General features: G+C 42.0%; 2 protein-coding genes across 4 annotated transcripts; one reads left to right on the top strand and one right to left on the bottom strand.

Moving 5' to 3' along the window:
- Positions 1 to 664: 664 nt before the first annotated feature.
- Positions 665 to 20,859, bottom strand: fah (fumarylacetoacetate hydrolase (fumarylacetoacetase)). Of its 3 annotated transcripts, none has more exons than XM_030414903.1 (16): positions 20,705 to 20,859; positions 18,341 to 18,641; positions 17,559 to 17,799; positions 16,691 to 16,801; positions 15,438 to 15,559; positions 13,520 to 13,569; positions 12,804 to 12,894; positions 11,558 to 11,655; positions 11,058 to 11,110; positions 10,767 to 10,866; positions 5,268 to 5,398; positions 3,795 to 3,870; positions 3,484 to 3,530; positions 2,492 to 2,593; positions 1,946 to 2,063; positions 665 to 1,001 (listed from the first exon to the last, which is right to left on the bottom strand). In XM_030414903.1, exons 3-16 carry the CDS (start codon positions 17,637 to 17,639, stop codon positions 925 to 927), a joined length of 1,257 nt encoding a protein of 418 aa, XP_030270763.1. In that variant the 5' UTR covers positions 17,640 to 17,799; positions 18,341 to 18,641; positions 20,705 to 20,859; the 3' UTR covers positions 665 to 924. The 3 variants fall into 3 exon arrangements, with proteins under 3 accessions (XP_030270763.1, XP_030270764.1, XP_030270765.1); XM_030414904.1 differs by having other exon boundaries at positions 18,522 to 18,641; positions 20,705 to 20,858; XM_030414905.1 differs by lacking the exon at positions 18,341 to 18,641.
- Positions 20,239 to 27,875, top strand: mthfs (5,10-methenyltetrahydrofolate synthetase (5-formyltetrahydrofolate cyclo-ligase)). Its single transcript, XM_030414906.1, has 3 exons — positions 20,239 to 20,545; positions 22,671 to 22,935; positions 27,497 to 27,875. Exons 1-3 carry the CDS (start codon positions 20,435 to 20,437, stop codon positions 27,721 to 27,723), a joined length of 603 nt encoding a protein of 200 aa, XP_030270766.1. The 5' UTR covers positions 20,239 to 20,434; the 3' UTR covers positions 27,724 to 27,875.

Raw genomic sequence — 27,875 nt, 5'->3', positions numbered from 1 at the left:
CATCTACAGAGCATCAGTGACATCAGTGAAGAGAGATGTCTGCACAGAGCCCAAAGATACTAAAAGACAACACCCACCCAGCCACAGTGTGTTCACCTGCTGCCATCTGACAACAGGTACAGGAGTGAAGCTGCTGTACCACCAGACTACACAGCAGCTTCACTCCCCACACTGTGAGACTCCTGAACTCAACCCAAACACATGAATGTTTCTTAATATTCTAATTCTGACTATACAATTCTAATATTGTTTTCTGTGTGAAAGCCCTACAGCTTGCATTGCACTGTACAACTCTGTGCTGTGAACCTTGACTTCAGCGTATCATTCACTGAGAAGGTGATTGGACATCTTGTTAGATGTTGACAAGTGTAGCCAATCAAGTCACTACTGTGTCTGAAGGGGCTTTACAATCTTAAATGCACGTATTCTTCATACTGTACAGTCTTTAGTCAATATTATGCACACTCCATTCTCTTCATTTAAAAGGCTTGTACAGCTCGTTCCACTGACAACTATGCAGTATGTGTTACACACATTTTATATTTATGACTTCATGACTTGAGTGAGTTTATTTTAATACTTGTTGTGAGATCAAACCTCTGTTGCTGTGGGTCTGCACCACACTGTACTGTCAGTTAACAAGAAAACAAGGACATAAACATGATGAGATAGAAAATGTAAGATTTCATTGTAAATCAGGAACCAGCACATACAAAACATCATTAATACTGATCCAGGTACAGCAGTAACACAAAACTGTACAACTCTACAGAGCTCTGAGAATGTGAGGAAGGCCCAGCGGTTGTCTTCTGTCTTCTGTCATGATAGAGACGGTCAAAGCAGGCTGAGATCATGTAGGTGTTTCAGTTTGTGTCTTCCACTTATTTATGCTCCACATAAAACACTGTCAACAGTGAGTGTGTTTCAGTGTTGCAGGGCAGGCATGATGGTTCCCACACAAGTTCCAAAGCCCACCCTGTATCCATCTCCTTTACAGTAGCCTAGACAGAGGAAGAGATGGAACAATAATAATTATTATTAACAGATGATTATGGACATGATTGTCAGTATGATGGTTTTAAGTTAGCGCACCACAAATCACAGAGGTCATATATCAGCTGGTGCATTGTGCTCGTGAAGGTTCCTCCGGCTGTGACTCACATGTTCACTCAGGAACATCTGAGTGTCTTTGGGCTGCAGCAGTTATGGAGTCTGTATAGTGTGAATGTTGTCTGCCTCAGCCACTTTGTTACTGTCATTGTTTGAGCTTTGACTTTGTTCTGGTTAATTTTAATAAGGCTTCACTGAGGAGACGGTCGTGTCGTTATAATTTATAACCAGTTGCATGCAAAGTGCCAGAAAAGGAATTATTGTAGGCTAAAGATGCTTTAAAATTCAAAATGTACCACAGTGATGTACATGTTACCTATGCTAACGATTACTTAAGTAATTATACTTTAACCTGAATTCATTTCTTATTTAGTAAAAAAAACGGATTTCTTCCTTTCTCATTTCTAAATTGACAGCAAGGGCAGAGGGCAAGTAATGTGTCAGCCTGACCACTGTGTAACACTGGGAACCTTGGCAAGCCTGGTGAAAGGTTTAAATAAGTTATTCATATGGAAAACAGACTGCAATTTTAAAACTAATTTGCATAAATACTTCTGTTGCCATTTTTTGTGTTAAATATGAAGAAAATATGAGCAGGAGTGATGTCAGAAGTCTGGCAAGACAAACCTTCAGTAACATTTGATAAAGCACAAATGTATTTTATCTGATAGTTCAGTGCAAAGTTTTGATAAGTTATTTAAGAGTTGGGAAAATGATCTGCACTAACTGCTGTTTGCCTCTTTGTATTAATGTGTTAATAATGGTGACAAAAACTGAATTATCAGAACTATTTTTGTTCTTGTGGTATAGAACGCTGCAGAGGTCCTGGTCTAACCTGCCATGGTGACTTCATCTCCGTCCTTCAGAAACGTTCTGGTTTCTCCTCCTCCCAGATCGATGTTCTTAGATCCCCTCCATGACAGCTCAAGCATGGAGCCAAAGCTTTCTGGATCCTGACGGGACACAGTACACAATGTATAAGCCTAGTACACTACAGATGTGCTGCACATGTATAAAAGACAAACATTCTTCCTGCCGATCCATGGTGAGTCCAACATAAATCAGAAGGTACAGAGTGCTTTACATTGGAGAGAAGAAGAAGGGGTTAAAAGGGAGTACCTGTGTGTACATTCATACAACAAAGAAAAAATAGAGAGGGATAGAAAGAAAACGATGTGTAAACTACAGATTATCAAAGTCCAGATATTACACAGTGGGGCTTTAATGCTTTAAGACCTGCCTCACTCTACATACAAGATATTCAATTCCACTGTAAGCATGAAATGTTCAATCCTGACTTAAACAGTCATAAGTCACGATACACAGATACACAATTTTAAGGTACAATCCATAGATAGCTGCATTACATGCAGGCACTCACAGGTCCACTGATGGTTCCAGAAGCCAGCAGGTCTCCTGATCTGACGTTGCAGCCGTTGACTGTGTGATGGCTGAGCTGCTGCTTCATGGTCCAGTACATGTACTGGAGACAGAGAGAGAGACAGAGCGTGAGTGAAGACAGACAGACTGTAAGACGACACACTGGTTCACCATTTTCATGAAGGAGGCGGAGAGCTCGACCTGCCACTGCAGCATGCAGCACTATCAACAAGCTATGTTCCTCACACTGGTCACTGCTGATAAAATGACAGCCCTGGTGTCAACATTTACAATAACCAGTGATGGAAATTTACTGACTGTAAGTTACTCAAGTAGTGTACTTAAGTACAATTCTGAGGATCTTGAGTATTCAATAACTTTAGTAAGTAGTTACTTTGCAGATTCAAAGTGTTCAGTGTTGACAGACTGGTAGCTCAGAGTGGTGACTACATATGGACAGAGGATGCTGCATCAGAGCCAAAGTAAAACATTTTTTAACAGATTTTTCTTTGTTGGCAATCGATCACAAGAAACAAAATTCAGGCCAGTAACAGGGCCAACCCGAGTATTATGTTTCCCCAGAAAGCTAAGCCTGAAGGACAGGGGTCGCAGGTTGGCAAACTAACAAAACACTGTACAAATCACAAAAAGGGTAAACTGGTCGCTTGGTGTCTCAGAGGTGGTGGTGGGAATAGAACACACAGCCACCCTCTGACACACTCAGATCTGATTGATTTTCACTCAAACAGAAAAAATATAGCTGCTTCATATCATAGTGACCGATGTAAAAACTGAATATCTCTGGTTTGGACTGTGAAGAATATAACCTTGCGTTAGGGGAACATCATTTTATATACTAGGCAACTAACATGTCAGTTAAAAGTCTAATCAACAGTTTATTATTATTTGTACTATTAATATACCAACAACAACTGTAATATGCTGTACAGAGTGTTGAAGTGTGTCCTGCCAGGCAGCACACAAGGTTCTCACCTTAAAGTTTGAGTTGCAGATGGTTGCTGCCTCTGCCATGCCCTGTCCTTGAAGAGCACACAGCACAAAGTTACTTTACTCACTTTTCTGAAAGACACATTCACTTAATCACACAGCTGCTGAGACTCAACAGTGTGCTATGGCACAAGCTGAAGAGAGAGAGAGAGAGATCAAAATAATCATGAATAAATAATCAGCAGGACTTGTGTGTGTAGTGTGTGTGTGGCTGTTTGTGAATGCGTGTTCAGCCACAGAAGTACACAGTGTAACCGGGACAGGTAACTGGATCATGGTGACCTTGTGGACGGTACCTTTTATTGACACGGACAGGTTAATGTTGAAGGTGTAGGGGTCAGGGTGCTGCAGGTAGGGGAGGGGCTCAGGATCCTGCAGGGAGAGCCAAACACAGACTGAAAACTGAGCTCACAGGAGGGTCAAATGTTCACCATGGAGATCTTCCTAACCCTTAACATTAGTCAGACAAGAAACATAGTTTGTATTGATGTCTGTCCTACAGGTGGCACCATGGGAGAACAGCCATGTTGATCTCACAATCTGAAGGAGTCTGTGTACAGACACAGTGTGCCTGCACTGTGTTCTTTTAGACTGAGCTCGTCAGGCTCAGCTCCACACTGTCAGGCTTTCCTCAGGCTGAGCTGTGTCCTGTGATGCTCTGCTTCCCTGTCGCTGTTACACACTGCTTCTCCACACAGAGGAGAGCTGACGGTCACCTGCTGCAGGTAACACACTGACTGGAGATAAGGACGACATGCAACCCCACATCAGGAGAGCCAAACTATCCATTCAACCCCATGTCATAAGCTATACTTTCCTTATAAGTCCATGACTTACTAACTACATATGAATGCAGAGATATAATTAGATACACTTAAATATATACATAACTAAATGAATGCCTACAATAATAACACCCGAGTAAGTTTTGCTTTCTTTACCAAGAATCAAAATGTGCATGAAGCCCCGAAATACACAGTCAGAAAACTCCTTTAGAACATTTTTGTAATACTTTTTCTCTGTTTCACTATTTATGTCACAGCGAGCTCCGGTTGTGCACGCGGCTCCAAAGTCAGCATCGAGCACTGCAGTGATAAGTCTGTCTGTTTACACTATACTTATGCAAAGATGTGCAACATTCAGTACAGCACACCATTCATCAAAATGTATGCACCTTCTCACGACGCAGACATCAGAGTGTGACACGACTGCAGACGATCTTCTCACAGGTGAGAAAAATGATTACTGGGCTCATCATGTAATCTCTTTATCAGCATAAACCAGTTATTTGACTTCAGTGAAATTCTCTTGAAAGAAATCAGGTTTTACTGTTGTCATGAGTGCTGTCATTGCCATAATTATAAGAAACAACATACATGTGAAAGTGAGTGTGTGGTTTCAGCTTTAAACAAAGTGCATGTACAACTTTGAACTACTTGTCTTGACTACTTGTTTTATGGCAGGTAGTCAGCTGTTCTGTTCTAGACAGTGAGCTGAGAGGAATAACAACATGTCTGCAAAACTGCCTCAAGTTCTGTGTAAGGTAAACTGCTTTTGCTCAAACAATTTGCTTTAAATTAGAACAAAACTAAAGACTCAGAATATGGACTTGCAGGTAACAACCAATGTAAAGGTCTGAAATGTAAAGTCTGTCAATCCTTTGTTGGGCCTGTGAGCAGTTTGATGGGCAGGTTCCAGGGACAGAGTACAGAAAGTCACTTGCTGCCCCTGGACTGAGCCACTCTGTACTGCTTTAACCCCGTACTGACCTGGATGGCATTGGGCTCTGCAAAGGGTAACAGCGCCTCCATGGGGACGACCCACGGTGAGATGGAAGTCCCGAAGTTTTTCCCCAGGAAAGGACCCAGAGGAACATACTCCCAGGCCTGGATGTCCCTGGCTGAGAATGAACACAATGTTACTGCAGGTTATGTTTCTGTACATGTAGATAAGATATTGTCAGGTAACGCAACGTTTGGTAAATAAATGTACATTCTAAACTATCAGGAATCACTGTAGCCTTCCTGCAAAGCAACGTAAACAAACACACATGACATGACGACATGGAACTTTTTAACTCAAATGTTGAATCACTTTGCAGATACAAAGGACTGCATGATGCTCCAAGGACAGAGAAGTAAGTTAGAGTTAGTGAGTGACTGGTCCAATTTCTCATCAGAACACAAACTGTGTAAATGGAAAGCAGGGTTAGAAAAATTATCTGTTGTCTTGCAATCTTATAACATTTGTTCAAGAGGCAATTCAGCTGCAACTAGCCTAAAGAAAAACAGCCTGTGCTTTGTAACAGAAACAACCTGTACCAGTTCACAGGACCCAGAGAACCCAGGACCCTAAACACAAGAGAAGGCTTCAACAATAGTTTATGTGTGTTGCATCTGATATGTGTATTTTAGTTGTTATTCTAGTGTTCAGAATATGATATTGTAACAACAGATCCTCCTAAATCCTCCACATTGGGCCTTTAAACACTGAGATACTCAGTCCTGCAGGTCCTGGTCACCTGGCAGCAGACTGGACTAGCTGTTTGGATCTGTACTGTGAGCCTTTAAGAAACTATTATTCAATTAAACCACTGAGAACAGAGGGGGAGAGGAGGAAGGCATTTAACTGAGCCTGCAGTCAAATGGTAGAAAATGTGGATGGCAAATATTCACAGAGAGTGTGGTGAACTCTGCTCAGACTGATCTCCTGAGGGCTTCAGCAAGTACAAAATGAAAGCAATGTCAGTTTGCTTTCACGCTGCACATTCAGCAGAAATGTCACCGACTGAAAAATCTCTCACACTGTGCTTTGGTGAGAAAAAAACAACTGGGCTCACAAAGGAACCTGTGCACAACTATGATGGACTGTGCATGCCATTTTGAAGGCAAAATAATAACTCCACAACTTAGATTCAATTCAAATGTTTTAGAACTTCTGGTTTCATTTTCTGATGTCTAATGAATGTAGTAATCTAGTAATCTAATGCATCTGTACTCTGTATGTGTTTAATCAAAACACAGTTTCACAGTTACAGTCTTTAAAAACAGATTATAAAACATTTGATAGCAGAAATAACACGTCATGGAAATAAGAGGACAAAAAATGAACTCATGCTTATTAAATTCAGATCACGTAGACGTATTTCAGAGAGCAATCACTTCTGTGTCTCTGTGCCTGAAAAACGTGAGACTGAAATACAACTCATGTTATTTATGAGGTTTGATAAATGCCAGCAGGCAGAGGTGTTAACGAACCGCGGCTCTGAGATAACCACACTGAGCAGGTACACGCAGTCACATGCTCACACACAAATGACAGTCGTGTTTTCCAGCAGCAGCCTGAAGCACACAGACCAGACAATATACAGTTATGATTTCATTTGTTTTATTAGGTCCAATAAAAATGCTAAAAGAGGAAGAAGAAGAAGAGTAAGAGGAAGAATATGTGGTTAACAAATACAGTCTTTCTAAAATAAGAAACTCATGTGCAGTATATGTGAGTGGGCCGGCTGTACTCCACATACGGTATAAACAATGCCATGCAGTTATATGGAGGCTGATGCAGACTGAGAGCTTAATGAGAACGACGGTCACACTTCTCTGTCTGGGCCATAAAGCAGCACTAGCTTCTGTGCTTTCTTCACAAAGGGCTAATGTGCTCTGTGCCAAAGGACTAATAAAATAAAAATAAAAAGTAGCTGTTGTGTTGAAATGCCATTCGCTGTATGCTTTAAATGACCTGCTGAATCACAGCCAGGCAGGCTGTGGCAGGACCAAGAGCTTCAGGCAGAACAGTAGATTACAGAGCAGCTTCATATTGACCTGAGCAGCAGTGAGAATCAGGAGGATGGAGTTAGTGATTACATTTATTCTCTAAGACAGTTCTGATTGACTGCAGTGTGTCCATGAACTTTTGATATACACAACTCTGGAGCTCCTCTCGCAGAGACTGTCAGTCGCCATCCTTAATTCATGCGTATCATGCCTGTGTCTAAAATGAGTGCCTGCAGACACCTCCAAGTTAGAAATAAAAAAATAAAAATGATGAATAAAAAACAAAAATACCCTGAAACACTTAAAGCGTCGCACACGTCGTATTGATCTTGAATCTTGCTAGCAAAACGTTAGCTCTCTGGCTAACAGCTGAGACGAAGGGTTCATCGAGCTGAGCGGACAGTGAACAACGTTTCCACGCCGTAAGAGCCTGACGGGATTGTAATGATTGTTTGAGCCATTAGTCAAACTCTCAGGTGTTGCCAAGGAAACTTTATGTTTTAATCACAAAACTGATGAAAATAAACATTCATTGTCTAAATGTTTTGAAGTGACCATGGTGACAGTGGGATAATGCCCTTCGAGGTGTCCATAATCAGGAATGAATGGACTCCACACATCGCACGGCTCCGGCCTCCACGTCCACCTTTAATTCCTGATAATGGACACCTCGTTGTTTTCAACAGCTATAAATAGTTCTATATTGCTTCTGATAATGTATTATTGATCCTGAGCAGTAATATATTCACCTAACTTTGGGTTTAGTTTGATCATATCGTATTTGATCATTTATGGAATGAGTTGGCAGGTTATCCGTGAGGTTTTTATTCATTCGTAATTGTCTGAGTAGGCGTTCTAATCTCGGTTTTCAATACGCTATTATTTAATTTCATGATTTGTTTTTGTGTGTGTTTTAAAGCAACAATATGTAACTTTCAAAGTAGTTCTGCTGAAAAATAGCTGGTTGCTGGTTGAAATAAGGGTTCCAAAAGGGTTCTCCTGTGGGGACAAGCTGAAGAACCCTTTATTGTTCTAGATAGCGCCTTTACTTTTAAGAGTGCACTGACATCTGTGCAGCTCCAGAATCGCCTCAAAGTTCACATATTTTCAAACCTGTGGAACTATGTTGGAAACATGTCTCACATGTTTGGATTGATGAGTTTGGTTCATCCAATTATAAATCCAACAAAACATATGATGTCAATACAGTTTACTCTTAACAGACTTTAAAGGAACATTTTGTTTCAATTTAAGCACGCCAGTTTTTTTATTTTAACCTCAGAAGGACTTCATTTTTAGTCATCAATCCTCCAGATGGTTCACATTTGACTGCTCTCAGAGTGTGTTACATTTGAGCCATTACTGCCCTCAGACATTGTTCCTTTGAGTTATGCAGGACGATCCAGCGTGGGGTTTCTGAGAAAGTCCATGTCAAAATGACAAACTGTTTAATTTCACAGATCTGCAGTGTTATCTCACCACAGACAGTTCTGACAGTTCTAAATCAATATGTCGTTCACTGTGAGCCCAAGAGTTTTATCTAAAAAGATCTAATACTCTGAGGGCCAGGACATTGAAGCATGTAAGAACCTCTGACACATGCAGCAAAATACATGCAGGACATGGATGGATAAAAAACATTCGATGTTTATTGAGGTTAAATACTGAAAACTCCTAATAATCTGGGTTTGTCAAAGGAAAGGAGACAAGGAAACAGGTCCACCCAAAAACAACACAAAACCAGATTTTTCTGATAACACTGATGTTTTATCGTAATGCTGGTTGTAAGTTCATTCTGTGGCAGAGGGAGTGAAGTGTTTGGCAGGCTACAGCATGACTGAGGCAGCAGGAATGGGAGATATTAGAGAGACTGACAGTCAGAGAGCAACAGCCCCGTGCACATCCTCCCCACAGACTTCCAGCTAAATCAATAATATATATTCCACTTATGTTTTGATGAGGACTGACTCTGCCATTTAATCTAAAACCCTCTCCATCTGACTACATCAGAAGTGATTGCATTAACATATATAATGCAGAGCCAAATTCAGGAACATGTGTGCTTCTAAGTGAAACGTCACTGCTAATTAGTGCTGTTGATTTGATACTGATATCTCTTAATATCTCAATAATTATATCAGTCCTGCATGTTAGATATCTGCTTTCCAGCAGATGTTAGTAACTTTATCACATTTTCTAGTCATTCTCCATGATTGGAGAAGCATGTGACATATCCCAGTTTTTGTGGTGGGGGTGTATTGGGGGGGACACACACGGGAATACACTTCACACTTTAGGCAAAAACTGGTTCACAAAGGGCTTCAGTATATACACTATATTGCCAAAAGTCTTCGCTCACCTGCCTTGACTCGCATATGAATTTAAGTGACATAGGAGTTTAGGAATGTTTATGGGAATGTTTGACCATTCTCCCAGAAGCACATTTGTGAGGTCACACACTGATGTTTGACGAGCAGGCCTGGCTCTCAGTCTGCACTCTAATTCATCCCAAAGGTGTTCTATCGGGTAGAGGTCAGGCCAGTCAAGTTCACCCACACCAAACTCTCTCCTCCATGTCTTCATGGACCTGCTTTGTGCACTGGTGCACAGTCATGTTGGAACAGGAAGGGCCATCCCCAAACTGTTCCCACAAAGTTGGGAGCATGGAATTGTCCAACATCTCCTGGTGTGCTGAAGCATTCAGAGTTTCTCTCACTGGAACTAAGGGGCCAAGCCCAGCTCCTGAAAAACAACCCCACACCATAATCCTCCTCCACCAAACTTTACACTTGGCACAATGCAGTCAGACAAGTACCGTTCTCCTGGCAACCGCCAAACCCAGACTCATCCATCAGACTGCCAGATGGAGAAGCGTGATTCGTCACTCCAGAGAACGTGTCTCCACTGCTCTAGAGTCCAGTGGCAGCGTGCTTTACACCACTGAATCCGACACTTTGCATTGCACTTGCTGATGTATGGCTTGGATGCAGCTGCTCGGCCATGGAAACCCATTCCCAGGTCTGCAGCGATTGACTCTGCAGAAAGTTGGCGCCCTCTGCGCACTATGTGCTTCAGCATCCGCTGACATCACTCCTTCATTTTACGTGGCCTACCACTTCGTGGTTGAGTTGCTGTCGTTCCCAATCGCTTCCACATTGTTATAATATCACTGACAGTTGACTGTGGAATAATTAGGAGCGAGGAGATTTACGACTGGACTTGTTACACAGGTGGCATCCTATCACAGTACCATGCTGGAATTCACTGAGCTCCTGAGAGCGACCCATTCTTTCATAAATGTTTGTAGAAACAGTCTGCATGCCTAGGTGCTTGCTTTTATACACCTGTGGCCATGGAAGTGATTGGAACACCTGATTTTAATTACTTGGATGGGTGAGTGAATACTTTTGGCAGTATAGTGTATATGGGGGGAGGACTCATACAACAAGGATGATGTTGGTTTGATGTGGTATGTTGTGCAGATGTTCTTACCACTCCAGTCATTCATGAGTACCATGCCAAAGATGTGTTCATGGGCTTTGCTGATGGGAATGGGCTCCCCAAGCTGAGTCTGTCCTCCAACGAAGAAGGCCTGATCAGAGCAAAGAGCAAATGTAACAGCAGTGAGGAACACTGGAGACCACTTGGACTAACACAGGGCAGCAGAGAAGGGCAACTCAGGCCTTCTCTCAGGCAACCCAGATGTTGAAATTAGGTTATTTCACCATCTATTCAAACATTACAAACATACAGTTGGTTAGACGAAGTAAACACTAAACTCACCATCTCCAGCTCAATGTCCAACTGCTTGGACGGGCCAAACACCGGAGGTTTGGCTAAGGGCAGAGAAAAGACAAGAAAGGTTCAACTCAGTCAAATCTGTTCAAACACTGACACAGGGAATTTGTGTCCAATTGTCCACATGTCCGCTTAATATCAAGTCAATATTGACTTTCCTTTAAGCTCTGGAATCATCTTCAACAACCACAAAATCTGAGGCGCTTTGTGACGGCTGGGCAGGAAGTGTAACAGAAGGTTCATCACAGCTTTTTCACTGATAAGACCAACTGGTTGGAGATCTATCTCAAGACATCACAACAAATCTGCCTAAAATCATGAATGTCACCTGATAATACATCACGTACAATAGATTGATGAGGCTACATTAGCCACGACTAGCAAAAAACATTTGAGCATCGAGAATGTGTTTGTAACAATCTTTTGATTTCAATTGTGTATCGACAAATGACTGATCCTGATGCTGGTAAGCATAAAGCTCTTACTCTGGTCAGGTCTCATCTGGCCTGAGGGCCGGCGAATGGAGGTCCCAGAAACGACCACTGATGAGGCTCTACCATGGTATCCCACTGGAAGCCTCAACCTGCAGAACAGAACAGCTGTCAGCACCACACTGACCACACTGCGAAACAACATTTTAATTCATTTCTGTCTCTGGCTAACTGTCAGATTTAAGTCCAATATAAATTCTCTTGCAGCTCTGTTTTTTTTTTTTGTCTCAACCGTCTCCTGAGAGAAATATATGTTTCTTTAGCAGTGAAATACTCCTCTGCAGTGACTAACTGTGCATGTAATGGTGAGCAGGTAGTGTGCAGTGGTTTTACTGAGAACAACCTATGCTAGGATCTTTAATTTGTTCCTTAAAGGCAAAGGGAGCAACAGTGCATTGCAACAATGTCTTCACATTTTCTATCAAAAGGTGCACAGTTTAAAAGTGTTTGACAGTGTTTGGTGTTCCCAGTGGCAGTTTCATAAAGGCAGTGAGGCCATGAGAAGAACTGGAAACAATCCCATAGCGAAAAACATTTCACACACAGTGCTGCTGTTCTCTAAGTTTGGGTCTTTTTAGATCCACTGCTTTATGGGTTAGTTTTTTTTATTGGATTAAAGTCCTTTAAAGCCCCTTTTCTGAAAATAAACTATGCATTGGGTCTGGTTTAGTTTTCCAAAATATTTCAGATCAGGTCCAAAAAAAAGACAAGGACCAAACAACCTAAACAAGGAGACTGAAGCCCAAGATAAAGTGGTTTCTTTACGTATAACACACAACATGTTGGTCCATCTTCAAAGCACTACTGCTATAAACTTATGATTCCTGAAATTTGACACAGGGAGAGATTCTGACAGCGGGGAAAGCAGCCTGCCAATCAGCTGCTTAACCAGAGAGCAGCGTGTCAGACTCAGTGGGAGATGGAGACGCCCCGGGCCACCTTAGCATTCCTCCCACGAGGGCCGGAGAGTAAACGAAGGCTGTCTGTGCTGCGTGGATGCTCCCACGGCCCTGCTGCACTGTTTAAATGCACGCCGACGCTCGGAGGCCCAAATCAATTAGAGAAACCTTGTAGTGTCCCTCCACTGATCACTGTTTGCAGAGAGCCTTGAACAATTTGTTTCAAGCTGCGTCTCAATATCTGGCCCAACACTGGGAATGTGTCGAGGCCTCTCAGTGAGCCTTTTGTTCAATCTATCAACAGCTGTTAGTGTTTACTGCTACTTTTATTGATAGAGTACCAGTTTGGCATCAGAGCATTCTCCTTCCCCCGGAACATGATGCCAACGTTGGTGGCGTGATCTCTGGAGGAGTAGAAGTCGGTGTAATCGCCTGTGAAAAAAACACAGAGGACAGTTCAGAGGAGGGGCAGGCCGAAATGTTCAAATCTATTGGCTGTGCACTTCTTTAATTAGTGAAGACTATCAGCACAAACCTGAGTGAGTGAGCCAAGACATACACATATAGTATGTTGTTCAACAGTGCCCCCTGGTGCTGATATGCCTCACATTCACACGGCTACATTTACATCTACAAGGAAACAAGCCTACAGCTATCTGACTGTCATGGTGCCTTTGATTGTGTTGCAAGTGGAACAAAGGAAACTAGTGAGAGTTAAAGAGAGTGAAAGTGTATTGTTAAATGTTAAACATCAACTGGGGTTTTAAAAAGTTATATTATATTATAATATATATTAAAATGATACCTTTGACAGCTGTTGACATTAACACAGAGTGACAATTAATCTGTAGATGTGAAAAGGTGAGATGTGAGACAAGGGAAAGCCCCACTAACTCAGCCCACTGCATTATTCAGGGGGTGTGATGGGGCCTCCATTTTGGAGCTGATGGCAGGGAGGAGTTTCCATCTCTGGCTGGATGCAACCTGCCGTTTGCTGACGTGACCTCTGATGAAACAAACAGCTGTGACAGAGGTTAAACCCTGAAGAGAGGCTCACCGATGTCTGCAGGAAGGTACATGGTCGCTGCACTCTGATGGACAAATGCTCTGCAGACAAGGACAGAGAGACAAAAAACCTCTGATGAAATGATCTGCCTACAGCCAGCCGGCCAACAGATGAGGCTACACGCTGATGACTGGGTTTCCATAACAAAGAATTATTTTTCCAGAACCTTTCAAGAACATTTGGCATGACTTTGTTTAAATTCTGGGTTTATTCATGCTTCAGAGGGCACTGAACCAAACAAAAGCACCTTTACAAGTCAGTGATAGGAATTACATGTCAAAGAAATGTGACAAAACGTGACTTTTTCTGTGTTTAACACAGGTTTTCTAATAACCACAGAGATTGTATTTGACTTAAGTGATAACCTTGACTTTACTGTTGTGTCTAGCATGTTCATTTAAACAATCATCTGCATGCTTTTTATTAGTTTAAAGTCATTTAGAAATCCAACATTTACCCAAGCAGAAAGCTAAGAACTGATGGTTCTTTTACTGTTTCTTCCTGCAGTTTACTCCAACAGACTTTCAAACGCCAGAGGCAATCTAAGCACTATAAAATATAAGAAATATAATGGGGATCTAAATATTTAAAAGTCTTTACTACACTTGCTAAATTGTGAAAGGGCCAGTTATTAAAAAAAATGGGCTTCATCGGCAACACACAGAAAATAGACACCCATATTCATAGTATAATAAGATTTAACAAAAGGCTGTGAAAAAATGTGGAGGTTTGATGTTTTTAACGCCCTCTATGCACAACAAAGAATCATCAGCACTGTGATGTTTACTGAAGTGTCTAGGCATGAGGTCATCATAAACTCTACCTGTGATGACACATTTATGCTTTCCAAGGCGATCCTTCAGACATCTTTTTGTACACTGTATTTTCAAAAACCCGTTGACATGTGTTAAAGACAAACAAGGTACAAAGTAACTTATAAGTTCTGTTTCTGTGAACGTTAACCTTATTTCAAATGTTTAAACAGCCCAAACTTTAAATGGAGTGAGGCTTCAGTAACTCACTGTCGCCTCTCGTGGCAGATGTGGTGTTTACAAGAAGGGACGGATTGTCCTGGCTGCTTAGCAGTGGAGTGCAGCAGAGATCCAGAGATCAAAAAGTGGCCAGTGGTACATCACTGGTGTCTCAGTGGCATATAATGATCCCTGGATCAATACACTGATCAGTGGAGTGGAGTGCCGACACATGACGGTGTGTGTGTGCAGACTGACTGTCAGATGAGCTCAGCCCCCTGATCAATATGCAAATGTGATGTCACTGGGCTGGTTTTGCACATTGAATAAGTCTTTATTGATAATGCCAACTTAACACATCACATTAAATAAAGAAATGTGTGAGTTTCTGTTGTCTGTTCTGTTGTTGGGATGTCTGCATACAGACAGCAGGGACACATGGGATGATTGTGATGTCGATAGTCAAGTAATATGGTCACATTTCTGCATATAAACTACTCAAAGTCAGTGAAAGAGCTAGCCTTAGCTAACATGGCTAATGTTAGCCTAGCAGGCTCAGCCAGTCTAACTAATCTATAGCTGAAACTTTGAGCCAGCCAATACTTCCTGCCAGGTTTACTTGATTAGCAGGACACTAAAACACATGACTTCATATAAAACTCTGCGTCGCAGAATATTAACCAGTGAAGTATAAAACGCATCATGTTCACTGAACTTTAAATGACCTGAATGAGCCGCTAATAACAGAAAAGATGGCTGTTCTTCATTCATAGTTTAACAGCCACTAATCCCAGACCTGTTCACTGGTTTGCTGCCACATTAACCTTTAACTATGACCTGCTGTGACCTCCCTGACTGAGCTGTGACCAGAGCGTAACCACAGAGAGCAGAAGACTGATGAAGACTGTGCACCACACACTGTGAATGTACAGACTGACCTGCTCCGAAGGCTGATGTCATCCCTCAGTGTGCTCTCATTGGCTGACAGCAACACCTGCAAGGTCCTCCGGGCCTCCCTCCAGGCCTCGTAACCAAGATCCATGAAAGCATTCAGTGTGGGCTTGTAGGGGAAAATGATGATATGATTCATAAAGCAGTCCTTCCTTCAATCAGTTTATATATTCTAAACTGAAAATATTCTGTAAACACACAACATGAGTAAAGGGAAAACTGGGTGTCTAAACATGGCAGCTTGTTCCTTCCAGTGACCGCGACTCAAACATACCAAAATATATTACAAGTAGTTCTACAGTATGTCCCTGCTACTCAGTGTTCACTGAAACATAATCAACAGTGTTTATAACCTGGTTCAACCTGGCTGAGGTGCACATGTGAAGCGTTTACGGTGCTCTGGCGTTCATTGTTCTACTGTTGGTGTGTGTTTTTTCAAATGGATGTGTTTGACAGTCTGTCTGTACTCCAGGGCCTCATGACAACTGCAGTTTGGCAAATGGGTCATCCTGTGCCAACTCACCCAAAATCCAGAACTTTTCTCGGTTCATGTCATGGATACTCTTACAAAAATGTTGAAACTTTATTAAATTCATCTCCACAGCTGTATTCCAAATACTTGAAGTTTAGACCTCAGAGCTAATTTCAGCATTTCTGTGTATTCTAAACCTCACCAGTCACTCATTTTTCACTGGACTGGGTTCAAATGTCCTGAACATCCAAGACACTCTAAAGACAGTTGGCAACATCATTCAGTAATAAGTATTAAGTAGTATTCATGTAGTTTTTATGTGGCATTAATGTAGTTTTGTGTTACAGGATTATGACTTACTGATTGATGAACTTCATATTATGAAAGTGTTGATATTCAAAAACTCGAAGATGTTTTATTACCCTCCATTTTTTATGATTATTATAAATGTTGGTAATGTTTCGTACTTTTCAGTTTTCACTGGCTGTGTTGTTACATGCAGTGGTTTCATTTCATCAGTAGATATTTGTACTGTGTTGATTGTCTGATACCTATTGAGCCTGTTTTTCATTGGGTTCTGCAAATGTGTTAGTTAAATCTTGAAACGGTTTTTGTTTGCAGCATATAGGTGATGTCAGCCTGTAGTATGATGATATTACTGAAGACGTTCTAATGATGTTGCACAGAACACCTGATTGATGTTAGACTGAAGAAGTTAAACTGAGTCAGGGTTCCTTTTCCCTGATTACTGCTAGTTATTAAACTCACCTGGTCAAAGACATCCTGATGTCTGGAAATCACAGGCCCTCGAAACAGAGACTTGATCACACTGAGGTCCAGTATCTGGTCTCCGATGGCAACACCAATGCGATGCCTGGTCTGAGGAAATAAAGCACACTCTGATAGATGATCTACAGCACACCACCCTGCATTTATCTATTGGTTCCAAATATGTTCCTTCAAAATCTTTCATCCAGTAAGTCACCTGTCAGCCTGAATCAGTGTAAACCGACTTGCATTTCTACAGCCTACTGACCGCTCAAAGCGCTTTGCAACACTTTACCTGTTCACACACACACACACACACACACACACACACACACACCCACACACACACATTCATACACAGAAGGCAGAGACTGGCCTGCAAGGTGCCAACCTGCTCCTCAATAGTAATTTAGGGTTCAGTATCTTATTCGAGGATGCACTGACTTGCAGCTTGGGCAGCCGGGGATTCAAATCAGTGGCCTTCCGATTACTGGACGACCCGCTCCTAAACTACTGCTGCCCACAACTTGTCATTTTTGGGGTATTTTTTGCATTTGCAGTTATACAAGTTTGTATTCTACCTTTAAAGTTGCATTCTATTAATGCTGTTTGATTGGATATTAGATTTTCACTGATTCTAAGTGACTTTAGCATGTCAGGGTTTCCTGGTGAGGTGAAAAGGCCTGAGATCATCACTGCACTCATACCTGCCACACACACATCAGTAGACATCAGCAAACTGTGATTGTGATTATGAACAGAAACAACCCGATAGACATGCCATGACCAAATCAATGAAGGCTTTATCATGAAAAATAAGTTGTCTGGAGCTCTGTTGTGTCTGGTAGAAGATGAAAAGTGTACTTACATTGTCAGGTGTGGAGAATACTCCATATGGGAGGTTGTGGAAGGAGAAATCACACGCTGGATCTACTTTTATGAACGACATCTTCTCTTTGGCAGTGGTATTCCTCTTGACTGTGCTGAGTTACTGAGCGACTGAGCAGCAGCAGCAGAAAGCACTTCCAGATGTTTAACTTTGGATAGGCCCGCCTCCCTCTGCACAGCCAATCACGTGCTGCCTGTCGAATCCACCCTCATCCAGACCTCTGGAAGTTAATGCAAACCAGCCCGGTACATGACTCAGCAAAATTGTAAGGAAAGTGAGAGAAAGGCTCAGATTCTTAAATGCTTCATTCAACAGCAGTGTAGTGAGGGAGAACCTAATTCAGACACACCGACATGAAGGGAGGGTGGAGACTAGAAATAGTTTAAGAGAAACAGAAAATTAGAAACAGGACTCAGTTTGGTCTATAGTATGAAGAAGTGATATGAAAGAAGAGAAGAGTTTAAGAATGGTTCATGTTTAGATCAAGACATAACTCTGAACCTTTGTGTGCAATCGTATTGGGTGAAAGCTCAAATACAAGTACAGATATCTGATGATTATTGTGCAGCTTTGAATTGATTTAGCACTTGTTTGTTATTGGCTGTGGGCATTTGGTGGATGGCCTTTATGTTGGCCTATTCCCTGAGCACCCGACCTGTTGTGATAGAGACACACCTACTGTTAATTAGTATACAGGTGTACTGCATGATAATTAAGCAATTAACATCACATCATGCTCTGTTACGTGTATAAACACTCACAGTCAGCTGATCTCAACCGATCTGAACACATGTAGAACATCTGTGACGAGTGGTCTGCACACACAGGATAACCAGAGTGTGTGTGGGTACACACACAGGGTTTGTAAAATGTTAACAGGAATTCAGAAATGTTGTGTTTCTTTCAACTTCTTCTACGTCAGTTCCTGTTGTGAACACATACATTAATCGTGGGCGGCCACAGGCATCACAGCCTGCACAGCAGAGCAGAGGAGCTCGGGTTGGTCTGCAGCGCCTCGTGGAGGGAGAAGTGTTGAAATGTGCAGGTCATCTCCACGACAATCTGAGGGGAGGGGAGGGGAGTAACATATTTTTGGTCAGCAAAGATGAATTTTACATCAGACTATTTGAGATTACAGTTTCAAATGTAGGGATGTGGTTCAAAAAGAAGAAGAAGGAGGATGGTTGACACACTTGGTAAAACACATCCATTATTACAATGTTTTTGTAATTTTTATTTTTAATTTTTATTCACAAATGGAACATTTTCTACATCATTTCCTGATATCTTTGGCCGTATTCATAAAGCATCTTAGTACTAACATCTAATAATAACTCCTAATAACTAAATTCTAAGAAACTTATTAGAATTCTTTTTAATGTTTGTAGTTTTCAAAGAATTTTTCCTCAAAAGTAAGAGTAAAAAAATATATATATTATAAAAACATATTCACAAAGCATCTGAGCACCAGAGAGCTCCTAGAAATCTGTCAGGAGGAGGGAGGGAGACTTTCTGAGGAGTTTCTCAATCAGAGGAGAACATTGTGGAAAAACAACGAGGAAGGAGAAATATTCTCCAAACACTGAATGATGGTGAGTTCATGAAAAGCTACAGATTAGACTGTGCAGAAATAATGTTCATGGTCGATCTCATTACAGATGTGCTCACATGCTATAACAGCAGATTGATCACAGCACTGAGATATTTGGCCACCATTAAACACAGCTGCTGATAAAAAGTCGCTCTGAAACAGAAACTTCAGACAACTTTCCTGTGTGGCCCCTCCTAATATATGACCCTCCTCACTAGTGTGCTCTTTCCACAGCCATTTTAATGTGTTCAACACAGATGCTCATTATATAAAAACAATATTCATTATGACACCCTATCTTAGTCAAGACTATATTCTATGATTCGGCCTATCGATGTCACTGTCTTTTTCCAGGCTGTTTTCACGTAAACTACATTCTTATTACGTATCATGCATGGTCTAAAGTGCAGTGAGTGTACTCGTGTGTTCCAGCCGTGTCCAGGTCCATTTTATAGTTAAATGGTGGATAATCTTGGCGCAAAGTGCGGCGCACGGCACAAAGAGGTGGCATTTGGACTCTGAAGTAGTCATAGGTATGTTTTGGGCGGGACATAAATCAATCCAATCCGAGTGTCGTCTCCCATTCCCTGTGAGAGCCAGGTGTGCCAGGACCTGACACATGAACAGTAGCACTGGTCTTCACTGGGGGGATGTGATCCTCGGCCGCTGGACCTGAAACTAGAAATGACACCTGTGCTGTTTGCTGTGCACTGCAAACTTTGTGCAGAGTGTAAGATAGAGCCCATAACCCAGTCATCTAATAATGTCAGATGAACGACGGACATGCTGAGCTGCTATCTCACTTTGAGAGGACAGTATATGAGGTCTTTTTCATCTTGGATTGACATGGGATGCACATATTTATTTCCAGTTTTGGGGACATTCTTTATCAGGTTGATAGTCTATTTACATCACAGATAGAGTTATTTTAATTAATGTACAATAATATCAGATTCCAGTTTAATGCAGACTGGACAGCTGACAGAGAGAGAGCTCAGTCTTGGATCACACACACATGCTGTGAGTACACAGCTTCTGACGGGTTCTGGAGACTGGACCTTCAACTTCCGGCACAATTGTGACATCACAGTCGTGGGCGGAGCCTGCGCCTCACGTGGGTGCATGTACCTTGAGACCATCCGCCTGTCATGTGTTTACACTCTCGTCAATGTTTAACCTGTGTAGAAACAGCAGAGTAGATGTCCGGCTCGGTCCAGTCAGAGGACCGAAGCAGACACGTCCACAGTGAGCGACCAGAGGCAGCATGGCGGCCCTGCGAGCAGCCAAGCAGGCTTTAAGGAAAGAAATCAAGCGGAGGGTTTCAGCGCTGAGCGCGGAGGAGAAGCGGCGGCAGTCTGTGGTGGTTTCCCAGCAGGTGAGAGCACAGGAGGCTGTTAGCTCTGCTAGCTATCAGCAGGCAGCTAACCTGATGAAGCCAGGGCATGTTCTCACTCCTTCTCTAAACGGACTGAACGCCAACTCGAGCCCCAGTAAACGTCTTGTACCCGCGGTGAAGTGTGCCCGCTGTACTCACCGTGTTCAGGGCTCCAGCCCGAGTGACAGGCAGCCCTCCTCACCAGCAGCTGCACCGCGACTTACAGAGAAACAGCCTCCAGAGAAACAGAGAAACAGCCTCCAGACAAACAGCCTCCCACAGCCTGCAGTCCGAAAACACACGGCAAACTAGCCCCCAGTTATTCTGTGGTGCCCGCATATTGTAGATATTACGGTAATGCAATAAAAGCACCGACCAATGAACGCAATTGAAATTACGTTTAAGTTTCAGAGGGCTTTAATTTTGAAATTCAGCGTCAGAATGTCCTGCTATGATATGAGTGACTCTCTGAGGATGAGTACTGTCATTACGAATTAAAGTCAGTGTTGCCAGATCTCGCGAGAGAAACAAGCAAGTGGGCCTCTGAAAACAAGCCCAAAACAAGCGACTTCTCCGTTCGTGGTAAAAAAAAAAAAGAGAGATTATTACACTTTGCACACACATACATCACCCTGAATCCAGAAATGTATTGCATTGTATCAGTGTTTTTATTATTGTTATATATTCAGATTCTTTTTTGTTTTAGTTCAAGGACTTCAAAACAATATGACATACAATAGAGGAAGAAGGAAGAGGAACACTGTAACAAGAAGCCCAAAAAACCTGCAACCCGTGACTAACAATATTTACAAGCAACTTTACAGGAAAACAAGCCCAAAGTCGCTTATGATAAGTGGACTTGGCAACTGTGATTAAAATGTGTGTGTGGAAACAGGTAGTTTCCTTCCCATATCAAACTGAATTTAAAGGGAAATGTAAAAAAAAATGTGGCTATAAAGTGGGCTTTCATTTTGAAATTCCTCATCAGAAGCTCCTGATATTGGACAAATTATTCACCACGTTGAAATGATGCCATGGCCTTCCTCTTCTAAGGCTTCAGTGTGATCAGAATCAGGCTGGTAAATGTAATTAAGGAAATAATCAATTAATGAATTCCTTAAATGCTCAATTAATTAATTAATTAACAAATCGTTCAATTAATTCATCAATAAATTAACAGACTGATTGAATTCATGTGAAATTGCAGATTGCCTTCATAGGTCTGTGCTTTTATTTTGAATTCTGTTCTTGCACTGCATTACAGTAATACCTATTGTAAACAGGCACCACAAAATAACTGGGGGCTAGTTTGACCTGGGCTTTCTGAGTGGAGACGGGCTTGATTGCAGTTGACGAGTGCTCTGGGTGTTTTATAAACGGATACGTGTGTCCCAACTGTCCTTCCTAGAGTCACAACCTGACCGATAACACAGCTGCTGATCATCAAAGTAGCTCTGAAGTCTGCACATTTAGTAATCCTTGTTCACGACATGCCAGGACATCAGGCCCCTCAGAGATCATGTGGATCTTGGATATCTGAGATATGCTGCACTTTACAGGGACTAATCTGATGTGACGTGAGTGTTTCTGTGACTTCCTGCACAGACTGTGAAGGCTGCTGGAAACTGTCTGCCTTCTGTCAGTGCTCCCTGCTGCCGCCATCTGCTCACCTACACTTTTCAGGAGAGAGAGACTTCATGAAAGAGACTTCTGTGTCTGCTCATAGCAGAGAAAACTAATTACCATTAATACCCATTAATTACCGTTTGCGAGTAAGCTCTATACTATTACAGTTGAACTAATGATGATAACTCCCTCACTCACACTCTGCTGTCTCACTCTGATGGACACACAGGCTTCTTATTTAAAAGCTTCATAAAGGAATGGAAAATGCCACACCAGACACATCTTAGCTTATCTCATATCTTATGTATATATATCTTATATACATAGTTGACTATGTTTCTGTTGATTGACTATTGTTTCAGCTCCATCACATTGTCTGAGGAGAAACCATGATGTTATCTACAGAGCAGACTGAAGCCTTGTTATAGACTGTTGTTATAATTGACCCGTCGTGTTCTCTGATCATATTACTGACTGAGGTTTCTGTATTTTCTTTTAGCTGTTCAGACATCCCAAGTACGTGTCCTGTGAAAGGATTGCAGTGTTTCTCAGCATGGATGATGAGGTGCGCACTGAGGAAATCATCAAAGATGTGTTTAAACGTGGCAAAAGCTGCTTCATTCCCAGATATGAGAGCAGCAGCAGCCACATGGACATGTTGAAGCTCAACAGTCTGCAGGACATGGAGACGCTGCCTCTGACATCCTGGAACATCCAACAGCCAGCTGAAGATGACACGAGCCGAGAGGAAGCATTGGCTTCAGGTGAGCATGCACACGCAGCAGAGAGACACCAGGGGACTCGAGCCTGTGACCTGTGTCCGCTCTGTCCAGCCCAGAGACAGAGACACAGCTATAACATGCTCGGCTAGCTGAGACTGTTCTCTCTGGGGAAAGAACAGCTGGTATATCTAATGTTTGTAATACAAACCAACCACAGCAGAACCCACACTGACACAACAAGAGCGTGTTTGCGTGCTGTCGGATACAGATGAAATCCTCCATGCAGAAATCCATGTTAGAAACTTTTTAACACTGATTAGTTGTTACACTGTAAGCTACTGATGAGGTAACAACTGATCACAGCAGAGCGTCCCTCAACCATCCCCACAGTCTATCCACTGTAGCATCAGTCATGTTTAGCTCAGCATAATAAGCTCTCTAATGTAAGCTTGCTCGGTTAGATTGACATTTGCTGAGTATTTAGAAAAGATGAGTGTTTGTTCACATAGTGCTGGTTTTACCAGGACTGTAAAAAAGGTCAGGTAACTCAGAAGTCCACATTTTGCTGCCACCATCTGCTGGCTAAGTAGGTAAGTAGGTCCTCAATACTTGCTCTATATTGTAGCATTATGTTCATTTTACAAAGCAAAATACAGTCGTCCCTCTCATCTTTCTATGGAGAAACATATTCAAGTAAACATCATCAGGAGTCATTCATAAATACAGCGTCATGTAGGGAGTTTTTTTACTGCTGTTCTTTCAGTCTTGTACATTGCAGATGATGTTCGGTCCAAAAATAAAGGTATCAGCCTCCACAGCTCAACCTTGTACTGATCCTAACATAGACTCTCACTGTCACATACAGCCTCTCTGCAGTTGTCATGTGATTTTTTAATATTCTGATTTAATCAGCTGCAGTTCTGTTGTGTGATCCAGAACAAAATGACATAGATTCACCAGCAGATAGAGCTGTTGTTCTCCAGTGAGGTTTTCCTCCTGTCGTCAGTGGAAAAGCTGTGTGCTTGGTCACTTATCCATTCTGTCTGTTCCCCTGACCTCTGCATGTACCGACACATCAGCATTCCTGAATAAGATTCGTCTAGAGGATCAGGTTTGATCACAGTAATCACAAAGCTGATGACTGACTACATGTCACCATTGCTCTTTATCATATTAAAATTCAGAAATTCGAAGGCTGCTGAACCTCTGACCTTTGACCTTTGTCTTTAGCTGAATCTGCATGTGTGCTAGATTGTAAGGTGATGTCATGAAAAGACTAACTTTGTCTGACAGAGCTGGTTATTATGTATGCAATAAAATGATGCCAAAATGAATGAACAGCCTTATATTATTTACCAATAAGCCATAATCATGGGGCTGTAAGTCAAGACACACGTCTCCTAAATGTTTCCCAAAGATACTTTGTGTTTTAGGTCACTCTTATTATGCTGATGTTTGTGCAAGTGTTCGTTTTACTTAAAGGTTTAATTCTGATAAGCTATTTGATGCTATGAAATGGGGCGGAGACGTCATGACCGACAGAGAGTCCTACTGGTGACTGAGTAGAGCAGGTGTAAGGGCAGGAACTCGACCCCACAGCTCCACACTGTAATCACTACTGTGCACACTCCCAGTGGTGTCACCAGTGCAAACTGGCATTTTCGGGCTGGCGTGCAACTTCTTCAGTGCAGTAGGCCCTGTGACCCAAACAGTTGCTCTCCAATAGTGTGTTCATGTCTTACACCGAAACACAGAGCAGGATTCTATAGTGCAGGTTTTGGGAGAGCACCAGTTGTGGTTTATCAGCTGCAGCATGCTAGTCGGTTGAGCGAGGTCAGTGAAGCTCATGCAGTGTTGCTGCTCCACTGTATCTGAGCATTATGGTTTCCCAGTAAGTCTGGTGCAAACTTGCGAGGATCACACTGTATGCTCATTTACAATGCCATCATCTGAATGTGACAATTAGCAGAATGAGCCAGTTTTAACTCAATAAAGCAGTGATTTACATGTGACTTTTGATAGGGTAGGGAAATGAATAAATCATTAGGGTTCAATTTATTGATAAATAAATTATAAAACATTGAGTAATACATGGATAAATAATGATAAATGATCACATTCATTTTGAAAAATATATGAATGAAACAAAAATATGCCATTATCTTAACAAATTCTTTTGAAGTTTTATTTCATCCCTATTTTCCATTAAGAATTTTTACCCAATAGAAATCTATATAAAACACTTTGACTTCATGCTACTTGTCGGTCATCATGTAGACACGTTTGAATTCATAATCACATTTTCATGACAGTGGGTTTTATCACCAGTCTCCCACTTTTTATCCAATCACACGCCACTTTTGTCTTGAGCAAAAAGTTTACAACAACTGCTACCAGACTTAGCCTGCTAGCTCCTGTTAGCTAGAGCAGCATCAATGCCAACATTGATCTGAATCAACCAATGAAAGGCTGCTGCTCTAAATAAATACAGTAGCAACACTACAGTAGTGGTGAAAAATGTACATCGACCCTGCGGCACAGACTTTTTTCTTCAACACATTCCACTTGTTCTCGAAGGGGTTTAAGTCACGACTTTGTGAGGGCCATTCAAAAGTCCTAGCCTGATTCAGTCGTTCCTTTACCAGTTCTCGTGTGTTTGGGATCATTGTCCTGTTGGAACACCCAACTGTACCCAAGAGCCAATCTTCTGCTGATGATTTTAGGGTTTCCTGACGTATGTGGAGATAATCCGTCTTCATTATTCCATGTACGTTCTTCAGAGCAGCAGATCCACTGGCAGCAAGACAGCCCTGCAGCATTATACTACCAGCACTGTGCTTGACAATAGGAATTTTGGCAGGTAGTTTCTGCACCTGCCCACAGTGCCAAAACTACTAGTAACAGGTTTGCTGACCATGGTGTTACTGTGCATGATTGGCCAGCCAACTCGCCTGACCTGAACCACATGGAGAATCTATGGGGTACTGTCAAGAGGTAGAAGAGACACCAGACCCAACAATACAGACGATCTGAAGGCTGCTATCAAAGCAACCTGGGCTTTCATAACACCTCAGTAGTGCCACAGGCTGATCACCCTTTCGAAACATGTGAGGATCAAATAAAAGGGAAGCTATGTACCACTAAATAAGAGGTTCACAGTGACCTCTTACAGCAAAATAAGACAAATCACATGTGCACAAAACATACACAAGGCACCACAGTCAGTAGAGCATGGGGAGGTGGAAATAGTGTCTGGTGTACAGAGTAGGTGCTAATACTGAGGTAAGGGCAGCCCAACACACACTTGAATGTCTTCACAAAACAAACTAACGTTGAGCTGCAGCCTGTAGTCATTTTGCAGTTCATTGATAGGCATGTTTAAATTCAAGTTTTATGAACCCAGACCACAACATCTTTCCACTATTTGTTTGTGTCACAGTCATCCTATATTGTATTTTTATTCATTGTCTTAGTAATTGTTTTTTGATTACACTCCATCCCATAAATAATTCATATTTTCTTTCCCTGTTAGGGTTTTTTTGTGGCTCTCATAAACCCTGTTTGCGTTGTTAACACCTGATCCTCAGGGGCAGGCAGTGTTCACTCCAATTCCAAATAAATCCTGCAGCATACAGAATCATCCTCTGTGTCACATGTCTTCTATTATTATTTGTACCAAATGTAATGAGGAGAGAGGTTCATCATGCAAACTCTTCCACAAACGATTCCAGCCAGTTCCTTCTGATTCTGATGACACATGCTTCATTCTAGAGGTCCAGCTCTTTGCAGCCCATGACATGATTGTGGATTTCCCTTTCTATCATGTAGGCTGTTGGCCTTCACCGTCTGCAACCTGCTGCACTGCAGTCCCAGCCACGTTCTGTGTTCTAACCCAAACACGTCTCCTGCTGAAGAGTTAACAGCAGAAGTCTACACGGAGCGGGACGTTGCCATGGTTACCCATGAAATAAATAGTGTTCTGAAAAGCCAGCTATCAATCAGTCAGTAAAGAGGATTGAAACAAAAATTTAAAAGTAGCTTTCATTGACAATTTTATTTGTATTTTTAAATAGTAAAAATACAAATAAAAAAAATTGAGGAGCATGCACAGTTTGTTACAGAAAGAGAAAACTCTGCCGAGATGTATACGTCAAGATGCAGTAGATTAAATGGGTGAGGGGATCCCAAGAGGTTAGTTAATTTCTTCAATTTAAATTTTTACGCCAACAGAACCGCTGTTTCTAACCTGATCACTGGCTTTTATCCTGCTCATCTGGCCCACTAGTACATGTTTAGATATTGACTGGATACATGAACATATTATTCTGCTGGTGATAAAAAGACCAGGGGATCACCAGATGTATGGGGATTCTTCCTCTGGCTAACCAAACTGGATGGGAATTAAAGTTGGTGAGGTACTTCATGGATACAGGTTGAACAGACAGGAGTCATGCTGCCAACACAGAGCTTTTGTGTTTCACCATTGTGAGGATATTGTTTAAAGTCGTCGTCCAGAAAGAGTCGCACCAAAGCTGTGACTGGCTGTTTTCTGACATGGCTGCAGTTTCAGTGAGTCAACTGATTATCTGCTCTCATTTTACAGGAGGTCTGGACCTGATCTTGATGCCAGGCCTGGGGTTTGACCGGTTGGGAAAGCGTCTGGGACGAGGGAAGGGCTTCTATGACACCTACTTAGAGCGCTGCATCAGACACCCGAAAGGAAAGCCCTACACCATCGCCTTGGCCTTCAAAGAGCAGCTGTGTCAGGAAATTCCTGTTGACGACAATGATGTGCTCATAGATGAAATCCTGTATGAGGATGATGAGTAGCTAATCAGGCACTTGCAGTTGTCGGCGGACTCAAAAGTGGCTACATTTACATACAACTTTGTACTTTTTGGATTAAATTGGCTCTGTTTTTAAACTGACACATTTGTGACACCACAACATAAGAATAAATAATTGAAAATGTTAAAATTCAC

Source organism: Sparus aurata, chromosome 4 (genome assembly GCF_900880675.1).
Source record: "Sparus aurata chromosome 4, fSpaAur1.1, whole genome shotgun sequence".
Classification (NCBI taxonomy): domain Eukaryota; kingdom Metazoa; phylum Chordata; class Actinopteri; order Spariformes; family Sparidae; genus Sparus; species Sparus aurata.
The sequence above is the reverse complement of the archived record's forward strand: the minus strand, read 5'-3'. Positions and strand labels throughout refer to the sequence as shown.

Bases quoted from the DNA above. Each gene is read 5' to 3' on its own strand.
- fah (XM_030414903.1), bottom strand. From the start codon at position 17,639: ATGTCGTTCATAAAAGTAGATCCAGCGTGTGATTTCTCCTTCCACAAC. The intron at 3,871-5,267 runs GTCAGTACGGGG...CTCTCCCTGCAG, and splicing joins CAGAGCCCAATGCCATCCAG to GATCCTGAGCCCCTCCCCTA. The intron at 2,594-3,483 runs GTGAGAACCTTG...CTCTGTCTCCAG, and splicing joins TCTGCAACTCAAACTTTAAG to TACATGTACTGGACCATGAA.
- mthfs (XM_030414906.1), top strand. From the start codon at position 20,435: ATGGCGGCCCTGCGAGCAGCCAAGCAGGCTTTAAGGAAAGAAATCAAG. The intron at 20,546-22,670 runs GTGAGAGCACAG...ATTTTCTTTTAG, and splicing joins CTGTGGTGGTTTCCCAGCAG to CTGTTCAGACATCCCAAGTA. The intron at 22,936-27,496 runs GTGAGCATGCAC...CTCATTTTACAG, and splicing joins AGAGGAAGCATTGGCTTCAG to GAGGTCTGGACCTGATCTTG.